General features: G+C 55.0%; 1 protein-coding gene across 6 annotated transcripts in view; it reads right to left on the bottom strand.

Annotated features, from left to right (window-relative positions):
• DNMT3A (DNA methyltransferase 3 alpha) overlaps positions 1 to 12,348 on the bottom strand; it is a 98,738-nt gene that overhangs the window by 44,490 nt on the left and 41,900 nt on the right. For all 6 annotated transcript variants that reach the window (XM_029938181.1, XM_029938178.1, XM_029938182.1 and 3 more), the window contains exon 4: positions 731 to 1,001. In XM_029938181.1, coding sequence (XP_029794041.1) covers positions 731 to 1,001 — 271 coding nt within the window. The remainder of the gene's footprint in view (positions 1 to 730; positions 1,002 to 12,348) is intronic.

Genomic DNA, 12,348 nt, shown 5'->3' with positions numbered 1-12,348 from the left:
ATTACCAACATGTTTACAGTTCGGTTGGCCCTGAAATCACTGGCTTAACCTGAAAGAGAAAAGTAGGTGGCTTTCCAGGACTCCAGGGAGAGGCCACAAAATCCAGGGAGGAAGGGGCCTGGGCTGGGCAGCGCCCTGGCCACCCCATCCGCCCCTCCCCCACCCCGTTCGGTCACAGCCATTTGTTAGCTGGGTGGGCTGAACTGCGGTGGCCTCAGGACATCTGTGCTGGGGAGGGCTGACTGGGCTGGTAATACCTACAAGGGCATCTGCTGCCCCGAAGTGCCCAGGGCTACAGACACAACCATCTCTGAGAGCCGCAGGCCAGGTGAGGGCTGAGGGAAACTGAGGCACACCACCAGCCCATGGAGGGGCAGAGGGTGGGGTAAGGGGGGACAGCAATCTCCCCAGGCCTGCAACTGTTGGCATTCTGCAAACCCACTGGTGCCAGACCAGGCTTTTTTTTTCCCCCCTTCACGAGAAGCCAAAACTCCAGATTTTTATGTGAAATTTCTTGATTTTTAAATACTGGCAACTAATTTTTTTTTTAATGTTTAAAACACTGCACGAGCCAAATAAAACATGTATGCAGGCTGCATGCAGCCAGCAGCCTCCAGGGCACAGCCTTGGCAAGCCGACCTTCAGCTCCCATGCCTCCCCCCAAGTCTCTAACCCTCGGGGGGAGTCCTGCCGGGCCCAGAAGAGGCTGCCCGTGGGGCCCGAGACTCACTCTCTTCTGCGGTGGCTCCTCGGCCATCCTTAGGGGTGCAGCAGCCATTCTCCACAGCTCTGGAGGCTTCCGGAGGGGTCTCGGCCGCACCCTCTCCCTCTGCTGGGGCCCCGCCCTTCTGCCCTCCAGCAGGGCTCCCCTCCTCCGGCTGGGGATCACTCCGCTTCTCCAAGTCCCCATTGGGTAACAGCTCTGAGGGGCCTGAGTCCTGGGCCATGGACGGGGACTTGGAGGTCACCGCAGAGTCCTTCGGTGTGTCACTGCTTTCCACCTGGAACAATGAAGAAACAGGAGGGGAGCATTAGACCAGTGGTCTTGTCTCTCTTAGATCACCAGCCCCCCTAAACTGGCGAGTTATGTGCCCGTGGTCCAGAAAACGATGTTCACGTAGCATCAGTGCCAACAAATACACTCACGACTACGCTCCCAGTTTCAAGGGATTCATGGGCCTGACTCCCTGAAGTCCAGGGGTTTGTGGACTCAGCTTAAGAAGCAGGAGAAGGGGTGCCTGGGTGGCTCAGTCAGTTAAGCATCTGACTCTTGATCTTGGCTCAAGTCATGTTCTCACTGTTTTTGAGTTCGAGCCCCGAATCAGGCTCTGTGCGGACAGTGCAAAGCCTGCTTGGATTCTCTCTCTCCATTCCCTCTGCTCCTGCCCCACTCACACTCTATCTAAGGGAGGGAGGGAGGGAGGGAGGAAGGAAGGAAGGAAGGAAGGAGGGAAAGAGCAGAAGAATGCCGGCTAGTTTCACAGCCCAAGCCACGCAAGCCACCCCCTGCCCCACTCCCTGAGGTGACAGGGCTTCCAAGCCTACACTGCAGCCCCCTGTTAGAAACAAATGTTCTGGGGACGCCTGGCTGCCCCAGTCAGTAGAGCCTGTGACTCCTGATCTCAGGGTTGTGAGTTCAAGCTTTGCATTGGACCTAGAGCTTAATTAAAATAAATACATAAAAGAAAAGAAAAAGAACACATCAAGGATTTAAAAAAAAAAACAAACACAAACACAAACAACAACAACAAGCTATCCCTTGTGCCATCCCTACTTCAAATCAGGACTCCTCAGAAGATTCTAGTGCCGCCGAATCAATCCTGTTAACCTTGGGCTGATCTGACTTTTAAAAAAATGTTTATTTATTTATTTTGAGAGAGAGGGAGGGACGGGGGAGAGAGAATCCCAAGCATGCTCCTCGCTGTCAGCACTGTGGGCTGATGTGACTTCTCTCAGCTCTGGCTTCTGTTCTGGCCTCCTAAGGCCCGGACCCAAATAGTGACCAGCTCCCACTGGAGCGGGAGAGTCAAGGGGGAGCCTCTCAAATACACATTCTGCTGAGCCGCAAAGCCCGGAACAGCTCCTTCCCTCAGCTCTGGACCCCACGTGTTCTCCCAGCACCCAGACCCCGGAGGAACCCCCCGCAACACAAGCAATCTGCAGCCCTGTTCTCATGTGCCCCTTCTGAACGTATAGCTTCGTCCCTAAAAATCCAAGAACTGAACTTGCTACAGTTCCAGGTAATAAGAATCCCATCAAGGGTAATCACGACTGTCCTTTCTAAGTAAGTGTCCCTGCATGGCGGGCAAGGCTCCTTCTCACTGTTACCCCTTTAGAGCCACTCAACCTCCCTCAGAAGGCTCTCAGAGAATTCTTTATTTTTAATTTCCTTTGCTTTTTATTTTTTTTTGAGACAGAGAGAGACAGAGCATGAGGGGGGGAGGGGCAGAGAGAGAGAGGGAGACACAGAATCCAAAGCAGGCTCCAGGCTCTGAGCTGTCAGCGCAGAGCCCGATGCGGGGCCCGAACTCACGAACTGTGAGATCATGACCTGAGCTGAAGTCGGATGCTTAACCAACTGAGCCACCCAGGCACCCCGAGAATCCTGTGACTTGCTCAAGGCCATACACTTTGTAAGGACACAGGGAGGGGGACAAAAGCCTGGGGAGCCCTTTGTGCTTGGCCCTCAGTGGGGCAAGCAGGCTAGGACATCTCAGAAGGAAAGGAGGTGTCCTCTTGGGGTAGAAGAAGCGAGATCCTCCTGCGCTCAGTGCTCTGCCTGCCCACGGGCACAAGGCTGCCCTCAGCACCCTGGCTGCCTGCCTCTACAGAATGCCCACGAGAAGGGCAAACATGCCTCAGGCTAGTGCCTGAGGATGATGCTGAGAGAGGGGCCTTGGCTGCCCCACCTGTAAGGTGAGAGGCTTAGGCTCCTCCCCTGAGGGTTTTTCCATCTCTTTAAGTCTTTTCTGTTTATAAAAGTCAGACACATATATTATCAAAATTCAAACTACACACACACACACACACGCACGCACAAATTCAAATCACACAAAAATGAGTCTTCTTAAAAGGTTAAAGCTCCCGGGGTGCCTGGATGGCTCAGTCAGTTGAGCGTCTGTTCAGCTCAGGTCATGATCTCATGGTTCGTGGGTTCAAGCCCCAGGTCGGGCTCTGTGCTGACAGCTAGCTCAGAGCCTGGAGCCTGCTTCAGATTCTGTGTCTCCCTCTCTCTCTCTCTATCCCTCCCCTGTTCACACTCTGTCTCTCAAAAGTAAATAAATTTTAAAATAAAAAAAAGGTTAAAGCTCCTTTCTTCTTTTTTTAAATAATTTTTTAAATGTTTATTTATTTTTGAGAGTGAGAGACAGAGTACGAGAGGGGGAAGGGCCAGAGAGAGAGGGAGACACAGAATCTGAAGCAGGCTGTCAGCACAGAGCCTGATACAGAGCCCGAAACCATGAACCTCAAGATCCAACAGCCAGCCCAGGTGCCCCGAAAGTTCCTTTTTCAATTCCCTTCCAAACTCACAGGTAAACCCTGACCAACATTTTGGCGAGTATCTTTTCTAGACTTTTTTCCCCCATGCAGCTACAATCATGTGTGAGTTACATGTTTATACATATGTATTCACACACACATCCAGATCCAGAATTTTTTTTAATAGGGTGTCATTCTACTCCGTGTTCTATAACTTGCTTTTTCACAGAACAAGCAGAGTGGGCATCTCTCCACGCCCGTGCATATGGATCTGTCTGTTTCTATTTCACAGCTGCTCAACATTCGATTGAATGGGGGCTGCATGATTTATTCAAGCGGTTCCCTCATAGTGAGCCTTTGGGCTGATTCGCTTTGACTACAGTGAACCCCATGCACTCCACAGTTCTTGCATCTGTGTATCTCTGTAGCTCCGAGTCCCACGAGTGGGCTGGCTGGTAGAGGGCCTGCCTCAGCGTGCGTAAACAGGCCAGATTCCCTGCAAAGAGTTGCACCACTCCAGCGCACCCTGACAGCCTGAGAGAGAGCACTGGACTCCCTCCCACACAGCCCGGCCATCTCCAAGGCTGCTTCTGCTCTAAGGGTCTATATCCTCAACGCTCAGCCTGCCTGTCTGTCGAGGAACCTCCGGGGTGGCAAACAGAGGCCAGGGTCTTGGGGACAAAAAAAGAAATAAATAACAAATTAAACCTAGAGTCTTCCCTGGACAAGGCTCCGGGCGCACAGAGCAGCCTGAGGCAGAGCAGAGGGACTGGCCAAGCTGTTTGTTTGGCGGATTCGGGTAGCTTGGGGCAGGCCTGCTTCCGGGAAGGGATGATCCGGTGGAAGCTGCAAGTGGATGCAGTCCTCAGGGGCTGGGGGTGGGTGGGGGCTGAAGCAAGAAGAAGAGGAGGCTTCTGGCAGACACCACAAGTCCTCCTGTTGACCTGGCCTGGGGCCTCTGAAGCCAGAGCCAGGTACCCAAACATGGGAACACAAGTGAGCAAGTAGGCTCCGGCTTTCTCCTCAGCCTCCACGTCTGAGTGTTGTGACCTATGCACTCTGTCCAGGACTCAGACGGCCCTTCCCACCTCCCTGCTCTGGCCCACAGGCCTCTCTGGCCTAGAATTCCCCATGCTGGTACAAATCCTCTCACCTCTAGACAGCCCAGGCCGAGTAGGAAGTGCCCAGACCCCCAGAGCCACTCCAATGTCCAGCTGTGCTAGGCACCAAAGAGCCCCAAACGTGGCACTCCCAGGAAGATGGGGTGGGGGTCCAGCTGGCCAACTCAGGCGGGGAAATTCAGGGCAGAGCCAAGCTCTTACCATGGCCGTGGCGTCTTCCCCTCTGGCCACTTGCTGCCCCCCAGACACCTCAAGTTGGGGCAGGCTCCCAGCCCCCCCAAAGCTGCTCGAGACAACCCTGCTGTCACTAACTTCCTGCCTGGGAACCACATGGCCTCCTCTTACCCTGGGACTCACTTCCTGTTGATTGCCGGCTCCAGCAGAGCGAGCCAGGAGGACCTGCTCAAACACCCATGTCGCTCACACAGCCCTGCAGATCCACTCTGGAGGACCCCCGTCTGCAGCAGACCCCACGGCCTCTCCAGAGGCGGGCAAATCAGGGGAAGGGAAGCACTCTGCACAGACCAGCCAGCCCCAGGATTAGCTCGGTGGACCAAAATCCCCCCCTGATCTCACACAGTACTTACCTCCTCTCTTCCCGACCGGGCCACCCTCCACTGCCCATTATCTCTGGTTCTAGAGGAGTCTGTGTTAGCCAAAGCTCTGGAATCCGGGGAGCTGCTGACTCCTGCCCAGGCCAGCCCCTGAGCCAACTCAGGAACCCCACCCCTACCCCCTGACGCCGGGACGCCTGGCTGGATCAGTTGGTAGAGTGTGTGACTCTTGATCTCCAGGTTGCAAGTTCGAGTCTCATGTTGGATACAGAGATTACTTAAAAATAACATCTTAAAAAAAAAAAAAAGAACCCTCCCCTCCCTGAGCAGGCAATACATCCTCCATGGGTCCCAGGGAACTGAGCAGGTTGAATCCACCTATAAGAACCCACCGAGAGGAAGGAAGGAGGTCCACAGCCAAATGAACTGAAGTGACTGTCCAAATCTCTTGGAGGGGGTGGGTGCACCCTGAAAGGGGCATCTCGGGTGAGGAGCACAGCCTGATCCACACCTGGATGCCACCTGGAGAGCCAGCACTGCACCCTTCTGCCCCCACCTCCACACCTTCCTCCCAGCTCCCTCCTTTCCTATCCCCTGTCACCCTTGGCTTGTCCCCACCTGGAGTCAAGAACTTTGCTTTATCCCCGCTGGAATCAGCAGCAGCAGGGTACCTGCTGGCACTCAGTATTCCTAACTGATTCTCGCACCCGAGCTTAGGTTACACACATCTCAGAACACCTGCTCCTGTGCTTAGGTGCAGGTCAGATGTAACTGTTCAAAATTCTGTTTTTGTTTGCTTTTATTTTACAGTTGCCTTGAAAGGAGACACAGAGGCGCACCCTGAGACACTTATTTTTCCCATGGAGGTGAAGGGGAGGGGTAGCAGCAGAAGCCCCTGGCCCTCTGAGAAGCCACTACCAGCGGCTAAAGGTGACAATTTCAGCTTCCTCTGCTTCTCACCTGTGGGGCTGGGGGGAGGGGCAGCAGAGGTGGCAGAATGGGAATGGCAGCAGTGAGCATGCCCCTCCCTTCTCCCCCACTCTGGGGGTGAGGTTGGGGGGCCTGGGGGAAGCAGATTTGCATAAAGCCTGATCCTACTGCCCACTAGGCACCTACTCTTGCCAGTTTGCCCCATTCTGGGTCTTCAAGCCCTGTCGACCACCCCCTGGCGTCCCTCAGAACTTGCTGACCTTCTCCTTCCTTCCAGGCAAGACCCCTCCACTCTGGGACCCATGAGTGCCTACCACCCCCACCTCGGGCTCTCCTGTGAGCAGCTTATTTCAAACTGGTAAATGCAGTGGTTCTCAACTGGGGGTGACTTTGCCCTCCAGACGACATTTGGTAAAGTGTGTGAGACCCTTTTGGTTGTCACACGGGGCTGGGGTCAAGGATTCTACCAAACACCATACGAGAACAGGGCAGCGACCACAACAAAGAATTATTCGGCCCAGTGCTGTTGTTGAAAATCCCTGGACTGAAGGGGGGCAATGACCAGAGACTGCTTTTTTCTGAGAACTTTAAAAAAAAACAACTTAAAATATATTGTGGTAAAATATACCTAACATAAAATTTACCATTTCAACCATTTTAAACTGTACAATTTAGTGGCATTAAGTCCATTCATGCTGTACAACCATCACTACATCATCACCCCAAATGGAAACTCCATACCCACTACATATTAACTCCCCACTGCCCGTGCCCCCAGCACTATCCTACTTTGTGTCTTCTAAGGAACATTTTAAAGTCTGCCTGTCTCTACACACACACACACACACACACACACACACACACACACACACACATTCCCAGCTGGGAGGCATTTGTGCTAGGCCCCGCCCCCACGTCACAGCCAGCCCCCCAGCCCCCCAGCCTGGCAGTAAAGGTGTGTGTATGTGGAGGGAGGGGGTAAAGTCCAGTTCCGTGGTCACAGAACCCCCAGCCCACTGCAAGCACGTTTGTTTACTGAGCCTTTCACACCCTATCTCTTACGACATGCCTCTGCTGCCCCTCATTCACCTGCGTCTCCCTCATCGGCTCAATCGCTTTGCCTTCCTTATCTTTTCACTTCCCTCCCTTCCAACCCCTCCACCTACGGCTCCCTGGCACTGCGCACAGATGTGGCATAAATACGCATATACAATTAATAAAAGCAATCATCACAATTGTCCTAATGGGGGGGGTTACCCTCACTTTTCTGAGGAAAAAGGCACCAAGGCTTGCCTCCCGTCACACACCTTCTAAGTGGTAAAGCTTCCAGAATGACCCAGGTACAAGAGAAGCGTTTGAAAGCTGGCTCCCCCTTCGGGGCGAGTCTCTGGAAAAACCCAACCTCAAATCCCAAGGGTTCCAAGGAGGAAAAGGAGGCTTTGATGTGCCTAAGCAGGGCCAGGGAAAGGCTGCCCACTGTTTCCTTGGCAGCAGCCACTGCGGGGAAGAGCCGGAGGCAAAGCAAGAAGCAACCTTGGGCAGTGAACCTGTCCAGGCCCCTACCCCCTCCCGCTCCCCCTCTGCTGGAAGTCTGGACCAGGCCCCAGAACTCCTACCCCTCCCTCTGATGATGAGGCCTTGTCTCCCAAGGTGGGGCAGTGGGCTGAGACCCCAAATAAGGAAACGATTTTTGAGAGGCCCTCCATTATAGTAATAATATTTACACACAAAAAATTAAAACCTGGCAAATAAGAGATGAGGAAAACAATACAAAGGAGGCGAGGCCCAGGCAACTGCGGGCACAGGATTCACCGAGGGCGGCTGGGGCACAGGGACGAGCTGCCCAGGGCAGCCCTGCCTGCAGGTTCACCTGGGCCCAGGTGTGGGGGGGCCGGCCCTGAGCCCCAGGCTGGCTCTGGGCCCCTGACTCTGCGCTGGAGGCCAGGGGCTGTGGCTGAACGGGGCCTCCTCCCCTGCACCTCAGCGCAGCGCCGGGGCGGGAGGCCCAGAGGCCGGCAGGCCCAGAGGCCGGCAGATGTGGGGCGGCCCCTCCCACCCTGTGTTACCGCCATTGTGCCTTTAAGGCCCTTGGCAGCACTCAGCTCCGTGCCAGCCGGGAACCCTGGCATCCCGCCAGCCTTGGCCTCTTGATTAAAGACACACAGTCACACGCACAGACACACAAGGGGTGCGCCACCTTCCGGAGGCACAGCCCGGGAGATGCGTGGGGGATGTGGCAGAGCGAGGTCAACAAAAACACATAAACAGTCACCCTGTCCTTGCGCCCGAGGGCCCATCGGCCCCCACCAGGCCCTGGGTTTCTCCGGGTTGACTCCAGCTTCAGGAAACGGCAGGGTGGCCTGTCCCACAAGCCCTGGCACTGGGCCCCACACTCCCCCCTCACCTCTGCTCCAGGCCTTCCTGCAGCCCCTTCTCCTGGCAGCCCTCGACCTGATTGGTCGGAAGTGGCCTTGAGGCCGGGAGAGCCAGAGAGGTCTGTGCCATGCCAACTCCCAAGAGAGGCCCCCAAAGCCTCCCTGCTCTGCCTTCCCGAGGTGAATGGAGTCAGACTCTGAGCCTTTGGAACCAGTACCCTGACTCCTCCGATTTCCTTTTCCCTAGTGGAGCAGCTGAACAGGCCACCAGGGGGTGAAGGGACAGCAGGACAAGAAGCCAAAGAGGGCCAACTCTGGAAAGTCTGGGCATGCCCTCCAGGGGCCTCACCATTGAGGCGGGGAGCTGCCTTCCCCGCCACCCTTCTCCCAGAGATCTCTTGACCATGTGTGCGTGAGAGAGAGGCAGACAGACAGACAGACACTGATTCTAGGAGACGATCTCAGGGCTCAGCACAGCCTCAGAGGTCACACTCTTCGTGCCCCTGCTGGCCATGGCCAGTGCACACAAGAACGGACATGCCTGGTGGTGGCCAAGCCACTCGGGGTTCTGCCTCCAGCAGGAACACCTGTCGCCTGGAAGAGGGCCTGGCCGTGCTCTCTGAAGTCAACCTCAAAGGATTTCAGGATGAGCTGGAGGCTCCCTCTAAAGAGCCATCAGGTAGAGAAGATCCACATATTCCAGTAAATCTCTTCTGAAGTTATTTCTAGTTTTAACCCCCACCATTCATGCCTGGGGTTTGGTAAGAAGGAAATCCACCATGGAAAATGGGGCTTTCTTTTCTGTGCTTCCTGTACCTTTCTAAAGTTTCAAATGGGTACCTCCCTGCCCCGCCCCACTGGGGGGCGCCCCAACCCCCTCACCCCTGCACCACCCTCCAGCATGATTTCACAACTTCAATCGCATCCCCTCCAGCCTTTGTCTCTCCGGACTGGGGAGCAACAGTCTCTGTCATCTGTCCTCCCTTGGCAGGCCTGCCTTTGCCTTGATCGAGCTAGCTGCCCTGCTCTGGAACTTTTCCAGTTCGGTTATATCTTCCTCGAGGTGGCAGGACCAAAATGCACACAATTCTCTAGGTGATTATGATGAAAGAGAAGCAGCGTCAACAACTCTGTCGCGGTGTGTGTTCTGGCGAGCGCCCACAAAAGCACGGGGGTGTGCAGGGGCCCACAGGGTCCTAGGATGCCCCCCCCCCCCGAAGCCACCCTGTGGGGAAGCACCGCTTTCTCTGGAGGTGGCCCTGGAATGTGTGACTCTGGGGAAGGGACCAGGGTGGGAGGAAAAGAAACAGAGAGTTTTGGAAAAACAAAGCGGAGATTCTGGGATTTCACTTTAGATGCTCCCTAAGACCAGCTATCTAGAGTGGCCTCCGCGAGGGCCCCTGCCAAATCTGCTCTCTTCCAGAAGTCTCCATCTCTGACAATAACACTGACGCCAGCCCTGTGGCCTGCAGCATCTCCTTTCTCCCCTTCTCCCTGGTCCGCAAGCGGCCAGCAGTGTGGGCCCTGCCAATTCTGTCCAGCGCTGCCTCCCCTGGCAGGCTCTGGGGGTGTTTTCTGGCATTGCTCCACCCCACCCTCCTCTCTCCCTGCATTCTCTTGCGATCAACCCCCCATGCTCATCCAGAGCCCGCTGCCCAAAACATGACCCCTATCGCTTCACGCCTCCCACCCCCTCCAAAACCTTCTAGATAAACACTTTTGAGAGGATGAAGTGTAACCGCCTCCGGCCGCCTGTAAACTACCTCTCCAACCATGATCTACTGTGTTCATAAAGGAAACCCTCAGTCGCACCGGCCAGCTTTCAGTGCCTCCTTCTCCTTCGGCGAGCATTCCTCCCTCCACACCTTCGTTTGGGAAGGTCCTAGGTAGGAAGGTCTCCCACTTTTCCCTGGACTTCCAAACATTACCTCCCTTCCCAGGCCCAAGTCCAGCCCCCTTCCCCTCAACATGTCTTTAGCACTTGAAGACCCGACTACCAGCCAGGCTCTTGGTCCTGGATGCCATTGGCGAGTGCTGCTTTGACCCAGCAGGTGCAAGAACACGCAGGTGAATCTGCACGGCATAGTTCTGAGAGAGGTCTCTCCTAGGACGAGTGACAGAACTGTTTTCCCCACATTTTGGAAACCACGGGCACACAGGCGCCAGCAGTGCCTCGATGCAGGCTCGCAGGTGGAGAAGCCCTCCGAGGGGCTGGCAGCCAGGATTGGGAGATGCCTGCTGGAAGTTTTGTGCATAAAACCCAGGGGACACCGAGTCCCTGAATCGTGGTTCCAGGGATTGGTAAAGGAACCATTTTGACCTGGACACAAAGAGGGGATCTGAGCTCTGTCTGAACTTGGAGACAAATCAAAAGTTCGTATTAGGTTGGAAAAGGAGCCAATACTGCAAACTGCCAACAGCTGAGTTAAACTGTCCCCAGCTGGCTTAAGCTGCAGCGCCATGGCTCCCTAACTTCTCAGTTTATACCCCAAGTCTTCTGCTGCAAAGTGGGGCAGACTTGGCCTCTTGAACTCATTTGGGCATTGTGTCAAAGGCTTAGCCTCCAACGTGGAGTGAGTAATGTTGGCTTTGGGCTGGCCTGGCTGAGCTCGGCCCCTGCTCCCAAACCCCTCCCCCCTCCTCCCCTCCCCCTCCCTTTCTGGGTTATTCTTAGCAAGAGGTGACCTCAGAATGCTCCTACTGAGCAAAAAATAACCCTGGAGGAAGTTGGTGGGTATAAATCTTCAATGAATAAATACATATAGCTAGTAAACAAGGTGTGGAGCCCCAAAGGGCTGGTCACTCCCCAGTTCTGGTGGGCAAGGGCAGAAACCGTCCCTCTTCGTCCCCCAGTTGTAAGTAGCACGAACGACAGAGGTGCTTGTCAGGGCTTGTGACCAGGCAGGATCCAGCTTCCGGCACCTTCACTTGTTATGTCCTCAGGAGCTGGTGAACAGGAAGGTGCCTCTTCCTCCCACCCTTGACGCTCACACCCACACACACGGGCTCACACTCTCCGGCCAGCAGAAATCGGCCCTGCTCACTGCTCTCCCTCCTCCCCACCGTGGGCACCGGCCAGCCCACAGGCCCTGAGCCCAGGTGCCAGCTCCCGGCCTAAGCCCCGCCCAGCCCCACACGGGCTTCCTGTTTCCTGTTACAGGCTCGGCTCAAGCATCCTGGCTCTGAGGCCAGTGCTGCAGACCAGCTCCACTGCCTGGTTTTAACGGGCCCGCCTCTCATGCTAGAGACCACTGCAGCCTTGCCCATTACCCACAGGCTCCCTGGTACTTGGGTCAGCCGCCCTCTTCATACTACCTGTGACTTATATTTCTCTGTATGCTTTTTACACCAGGTCTACACTTCTTCCCAAAAGTCCTGCATTCACATATTAATTTAAAGCGGGTCTTGGGCACCCAGTCTTCCAGAGCGTGTGGCTGGAGCGGTGAGGAGGAGTGAGCAATGTGGGCTTTGCCGGCAGGGGGTGTGGCGTCCAAGTCCCAGTCATCCTCCCTGAACCTCAGTCTCTTCATCTGAATGTGGGCAGCGTAATGACAGAGGCCCCACCTACCTCACACAGGTCAGTCAGTCATCCTTGCCGAGGGCCTTTTTTTGTACGCGATAAAGGGCTACACAACTCTAAGCCTTTACTCAGGGTCTGTGTCCTCGGTGAGGTGGGGAGATAGTGCAGTGTGGCTCAGCTCAGTGCAGTGTGGGGGGCAGTCAATGTCAAATCCAGTGGGAGGGACGAGCTCTCTCCATGTGCTTTCCCAGCTACATGGGTGAAAGGCCAGGTGTTTGTTTTCGTTTTCTTAGCTCTCAGTCCAGCAAGAAATAATACTTGTGTAAAATACAGAATCATGCATGTGGATGTGATGACAGCATCAAATT

Source organism: Suricata suricatta, chromosome 4 (assembly GCF_006229205.1).
Source record: "Suricata suricatta isolate VVHF042 chromosome 4, meerkat_22Aug2017_6uvM2_HiC, whole genome shotgun sequence".
In the NCBI taxonomy this organism is placed as follows: Eukaryota; Metazoa; Chordata; class Mammalia; order Carnivora; family Herpestidae; genus Suricata; species Suricata suricatta.
Note: the sequence above shows the minus strand (reverse complement) of the source record. Positions and strands in the feature narration are given on the sequence as shown.